At 29.3% G+C, this 6,662-nt stretch overlaps 1 protein-coding gene across 1 annotated transcript in view; it reads right to left on the bottom strand.

Moving 5' to 3' along the window:
* Window positions 1–1,097: 1,097 nt before the first annotated feature.
* The window catches only part of LOC117167521 (endothelin-converting enzyme homolog), a 44,664-nt gene continuing 39,099 nt past the window's right edge, over window positions 1,098–6,662 (bottom strand). The window contains exons 15-17 of the mRNA XM_033352523.1: window positions 4,764–4,950; window positions 3,826–4,002; window positions 1,098–1,495 (exon numbers count right to left, since the gene is read on the bottom strand). Coding sequence (XP_033208414.1) covers window positions 1,322–1,495; window positions 3,826–4,002; window positions 4,764–4,950 — 538 coding nt within the window. The 3' untranslated portion in view covers window positions 1,098–1,321. The remainder of the gene's footprint in view (window positions 1,496–3,825; window positions 4,003–4,763; window positions 4,951–6,662) is intronic.

Here is a 6,662-nt window from a genome sequence, read left to right as displayed (position 1 = left end):
TCATTTTAGTATAAAGGAAATATCTGCGGTTAAAAATTAAACCATTTTTTAAATTTCATTTTATTGGTTACGATCTAGTTTTTTAACATAAAATTGAACTATAGCATTGTTGGCTAGAAATGTATGTAAAAAATGGAACTATTCATTTAAAAATTAAACTATTTATTTGAAAATGACATTTTTGTTAAAAATTAAAATTATCAAGTTAAAAATTCCACCGTTTCGTATAAAATTCATGTATTATGTTGAAAATTAGTTTTATTTTTGAAAGTAATTTTTCTAAACTTTAAATTTAACTGTTCCATTTTTTGTTTTAAAAATTCTTCTTATTTTAGTTGTAAATTCAAGTATTTGGTTAAAGATTTAGCAAATACTTATCTTTTTTAGTCATACATACCACTGTTTTGTTGTCAATTTTGGTATTCTGATGAAATTTTGTTTTTGTTTATGTAGAAAGTTAATCTTTTTGATTGTGAATTCAGCTTTCTGGATTCAAAATTAACTTTCTCAATGAAAATTCATCTTTCGGGTATAAAAGTCAACTGTTTTTTATAATATTTGAGTTTCTTTTTCGAAAACAAAACTCTGATATTAAAAATTCGTGTTTTGGTCGAAAATTTATTTTTTTACGTTAAACATTTAGTGATTTGTTAAAAAATTCAACCATTTAGTTAAATTCGTGTTTTTTCAGAAAATTTAAGTAATATGATAAAAATTCGCCCTTTAGGTTTGGTTTAAAATTAAAAGCTCCTTTTCATTAAATATAAATTATTACACATTTCATTTAGAATTCTCCTTTTTTTAGTGGTAAATAAACCTGTTTAATTAAAAATTAACTTTCTGTTCAAAATTCTACTGTCTTCTAAATTTTCTTCTTATTGGTTTAGAACTTGTATCGTTTATTTAAAAGTTCAACTATTTGGTTGTTAATCAAACTTTTTGGTAAAAAATTCCTATTTTCGCTGTTTAATGTCTGTCTCTTGGGTTGAAAATTCATCTCATTCGATAGGAAATAAATTATATTTTTTGGTTAAATATCGTGTAATATGGTATTTTCATCAATTAAAAAAAAAATTTATTTCCCTAACATTTCCATATTTTCTTTAAAAATAACTCTATTCCTCCTATTAACAAAGTATTTTGAGATGTGAAGTCTAAAATTTAAATAATTTGTAACATAGTTTATGGACGGACCCTAAAACTGATTCAAAATGTTAAAATATGAGTCAAATTTGATTTAAATTTGCTAGTTTCTGAAAAACACGCTTGCTCAACTCCACACAGATTTGAAGCATTTTTAAAGTCATGAGTTGGTGATTGGTCACCACAGACGACATTTTTTGACGGGATTCATGTTGGATCCCAAAGGACATTTCCAAGCGTCACTGAATTCTTCAGAATTCCTCAGGACTACACGTAGTCGTACGTGACCTGGAGAATGAGTATCTTGCAGCATCCATTTTAAGGAAGAAGCTGAGTAATTTTCGCACCAAAGCTGAAATATATTCAATTTATTTAAAAAAATTAATAGTTAGTTCAGATTTTCTAAAAATTAACTTATGTTAAATTTAAAGGATTGAAACAGAATTTATATAAAGTTTAATAAAAATTAAATTTAGTGTAATATCACAATAAGATAATCTAATAGTTTTTTATCGATGGAATGACAATTTTTGATCTACTTGTCTAAATCAAAAAGTTTAGAGTCTTTATCTCTAAAAAAATCCCCTCTGACTCGGCTGGGATTCGAACCCAGATCCAAAAACTTTAGGTCTGGTGCTCCAGCCCACTAAGCTACGGAGCGAAACGAGATTCATATATATTTTTTGTTTTCAATTTCTCAGTAAAATTTAAAATTGTAGGAGGCTGTGGAAACAATAATTGATCTCATTCACCTGGGTTAAAACAATGGGTTAGAGCACCAGACCAGCAATCTGTAGACCTGGGTTCGAATCCCAGGGGAGCTGGTGAAGTTTTTTCACAGCTAAAGACTATAACCATTTTTGTTCAGATAATTTAATTTTTCGACTGATGTTAAACTTAAGCTTATAAAAACTTACGTTAAATTGCTATAATTTAAGAGCTAATTCTATTTTTCCATCCCGTTACTTTTCTAGAGGAAGACTTGTTTCCGAAAATTCAGTATTTTAAGATATAAAATAATTGTCTGAAAAAAACTATTCTTATAATCTCTTTGAAAATAATCCTTATTACTAGCCTTAGGACTGGACTTGACCAGTTAATCCGCTTTACCCGAAAAATCCGTAATACTAATATTTGTCAATTAAAAACTATGATTTATGTAGATAAGAGAGAAACGTCAAACAAGTATTTAAAAATTATTAAAAAACGTGTTTTTTTCTTATACGAAATTATTTTTTTGCTTATCCAATTTTAAAATCAGGTTGCATACCTGATGGATGATTTACAATTACAACAACAACAAACAGAAGAAAATGTTTAAATAACACAAATAATGGTCTGAAAAAAGGAATTTTCAAAACCTGACCAATTTTGAGTTGGAACAGGAGTTTGTTCTTGTCAAAATTCCCTGCTCCACGTCACAATGACCTAAATTTAAAAATTCCTTCGTCTGAATCAAAATTATATTTATTTACAAATTCTTCTATTATAACTCAAAAATATAGAATGTTCCTTTTTCCAAAATTTTCAAAAAGGCATTTAAAATTCTGGGGAATTATGTCTTGAAACAGGGATTGTTTTTGTAAATTCCGTTTTTGTGAACAAGAATTTCAATTTATTTATCAAAATACCCGCTAAACGTCAAAAATTACTTGTTTAAAAAGAAAATTATAATTCTTCACGAAATTCCATGTTCAAAACTCCCTCTTTTTCCTACTTTTGAACCTGTTCCAAGAAAAAATTACAATTCTTCACAAAATTTCCTATTTCAAACTCAGAATTATAATTTTATTCAGAATAATTCCCTATAACGAAATACAATTGCAGTAATTTAAAAATAGCCCTCCCTTCTATAGCCCTTCCGAGAATTGACGTCGCGTCACAGGCAGGTGTAACAGGATCTGCGCGGGGTGCGTGGGGTCAGCGGTTGTCAATCAGGCGAGCACTCAGGTGTGAACAAAAAAAAGCGGAGTGGGCTATAATGAGTTAGTCCCCACCCACCGTCAGCCCCAAAATAGGTGCTATAGAAGAGTTTCACTGTATTTGAATTCAGAAACATAGGAACTTTCTTTTTCGAAAGTTTGAAAGAGATAAAATTCGAATTGTGACTTCTGAATTTAAATACGGATTTTTTGTAATTTTATTCTTTCAACTTAAAATTCATTTCCGAAATTCACACCTTATGTCAAGAATTCTCTCGTTCAAGTCGAAATATAATTCTGAACATAAACACCCTATCCTAAAATAAAATTTAGAGTTATGATTTTTTTTATAAATTCCCTGTTCAACCTCAAAATTAGAGTAATAAAATCCCGTTCACAAAATCATATTCACGGTCATTCCCAGGTTTTCCCGATGAACAAAATTTCCCGATTTTCCCGTTTTCCCGGTCATGTGAAAACCTGAAAATTCTAAAGAATAAGTCTTAACTTTGTAATCAAATAAAAATAAGAATTCAATAATAGATATTCACTTTTTCTTCGAAGCTAAAAACTAAAAAAACAGAACAGAATATACTTCAAAAAATCTGAACAGACTTTTTAATGTATGCGTAAACACTAATTTTTTTTCATTGAGCAGACCACCCAGATTTTTTGTTTGTTCGGAATCTTTTCCGCAGTCATCTTAAAGTTGGTCCCGTTCGTAAGCTTTGTAAAGTGGTAAGAAAGAATGTCATCTTACGTGAGCAAATCCCAAAAATAGAAGTTGTTCGTGGGTAAAATTGGTGAATCCCGGAAGTAAAGGTTCTTTACCATGACTGGCCTTCCAAATCTCATAGGCTTTGGCGGCTTCTTTCAAGCCGCTATTGTCGGCAATATTTTCCCCCAATGTTAAATCGCCATCAATGTACTCATTAATCTAAAATAATTTCATCTCAATTATTTACCTAACTAGTAAAAATAGCTCGCCACGTACGCTATTATTTGCTATTAGGTAATGTTGAAAGTTCTTTTTTAAGTGATGACTTGAAGATTTAACAATTGAAAACTCTTCAATTTTAAAGATTTGTATATGAATTAAACATCTTAAATTTGAATTTAAAGCATCAAAATTATAACATCTTATATTTTGTAACTTAAATAAATTTACATTTTAAATTTGTAAAGTTATAACCTTTTCAATATTAAAGATGTATGAATAAAATATACAGAATTTTTCTTATTTTTCAGATCAAACATTAATTGATCAATATAAATCTTCTAAATTAAAGAAATTTGGAATATAATGAATCGTCATTATTCAATTTTCAACTTTGAAACTTAAGGCTTACATAATGTTTAATTATAAGCTTTCAAAATTAAAAACGTTTAATTTTTCATGAGACACAATTCTAATTTTTTACAACTTTAAAGTTTCAATTAAAAACTCTCTAATTTTAAAAATGCGTCATTTTTTTTAAATTTTATAATTTTATATTGCAATTCAAACTAAAGAATTTCTGGTGATAGATAAAATATCAAAAGTCAAAATCACGCGATAAGTGACTGGAAAAATAAAATCTTGAATGTGGATAAAATTAATGAATGAATTTGAAGACTATTATTATTAATTATCTGTGACGTAATTTTCAAGTAAATAATTGAAACTGGACCAAAATTATATTGTTAAGGTTAGGTTACCTCTTCTTCATAGTAACTGCTATATTGTGCAACAAAACATTTTGCCCGTTTGTTATATTCAGCAATAGTATCACTGGTCCACCATTGGCGCACATTCCCATCACCGTCGTATTGTCTTCCACTATTATCAAAACCATGAGTTAATTCATGACCAATTACTGCACCAATTGCTCCATAGTTTAGGGCCCTAAAAATTATAATTGTTAGAAAATTTGGATAATAATTATTTATACAAATGAAATTAGGTAGATTTATTTTTTATCTTAAGTTTTCTAGAAAATTACAAATAAATAAGATGAAAAATGAATTTACTTTTGCAATTGAAAAAAAAATTAACATCCAAATGTATAATAAAGAATCTTTTAAAATATTAACCTTAATAATTATCTAATTTTCATTAAATCACTACCAAGGTGCCGAATAAGTATGAATTAAACCATTCGAGATAGAATAATTTCGAGTAGAAATGCTATATCGGATAAGTTATTCAAAGAATTATTTTCTTTATTAAAATCCGTAAAGATCGCAGTAGAAGTTATATTTACTTAAAAAAATTATTAAAAATAGGCACCGCACGCCTTCAAAAAGGGTTTCGCAGCTAATTAAAACGTTAATTAATTCAAATCCCCCCCCCCCCATAACATTCCTTCCCTACTTTCTCTCTTTTTTCTCACTTCGCCCCCTCTCACTATTCACCTTGTTATACTTCCCTGTCCTACAATCTCTCCACTTACTTCCCCTACTATCTCTCTCCCCCTCCTTTCCCTACTTACCCCTCCACGACTCACCTGCACTTCCCGTACTTCTACAATTCTGAATTGTATGATTTCATATTTCAAGCACAAACTATAAATGCCTAAATGCAGAACCTCTCAGAGCGCTTTTTTTCGAAAAATGGCCTGGTTCTTGTTTTATTGCAATTAACTGAAAATTGATGCATTTTTGCGCCTGGGAAATAGCAAACCGCCACCATGAGTGTACTCATAGCGAACATAGTTCGTGGGCCCTCTGGCTGGCTATGGAAAAGCAGGTGGTCCACAGTGTCATTTTTTCGACGATACTTAAAACATCGTAAACCTAGGATCGAGCTGAGAATTTAGATTGAGTGCCTGTCATGCCTCACTCAACTTTCCTATTGTCCGAGATTACAGTCGGTTGAAAGAAATTAAAAATGAGCAAATATTAAGGAATTTCATTTTAATATTGTCCATTCGGTTCATTACATAACGATAAGACGATTAAAAAAAGAAAGAAGAAAATCGGTTAATCCGTTCAATTTCTGGATACACCTTTTCTCTCTCTTCTCCGATTGTACGACAAAAAATACTGAAAAAGATCATGCGCTCAGAATTGGAAATTTTTAAATGGGAATAGTATGGAATTTTCAATTTTTCATGAGGTTTAAAACAATTTCCAATGGTTTAAGCAAATGCAAATTATTTAAACAATTATTTAATCCCAAAAACTGTAGAAAAAAATCGTATTTTATGATTGAAATGTAATTGTTTGTCATTGTTTGGAGTAGAATATTGTTCTAAAAACATTATGTAACTATTTCAACAATTATTTATTGTTTATTTTCAAAAATCTTTTAAAGTAAGACAGAGATGTACACTTCTTCTACATTGTTATTCTAAGCAACTTTTTTTAGATGTTGTTTTCTGTTTGTTGTTGACGTTGTTTTCTTGATTTAAACTATCCATATTTAATTTGACATAAATTTTAAAAAATCAATAATTAATTGCAAAAACAATAACATTAAGATTTTAGCAGAATTGACTAGTCCTCGATATCACTGAATATTACAGTCTGTCAAGTTAAAGCGTGGGTGGCTTTACTCGCAGTCGGTAAGGTGTATCGACATGATTTTGGTGTCAAAATATTAAGAAGAGCTCCCTC

This window comes from Belonocnema kinseyi, chromosome 2 (assembly GCF_010883055.1).
Source record: "Belonocnema kinseyi isolate 2016_QV_RU_SX_M_011 chromosome 2, B_treatae_v1, whole genome shotgun sequence".
In the NCBI taxonomy this organism is placed as follows: Eukaryota; Metazoa; Arthropoda; class Insecta; order Hymenoptera; family Cynipidae; genus Belonocnema; species Belonocnema kinseyi.
This window is presented reverse-complemented; position numbering and strand designations above follow the sequence as displayed.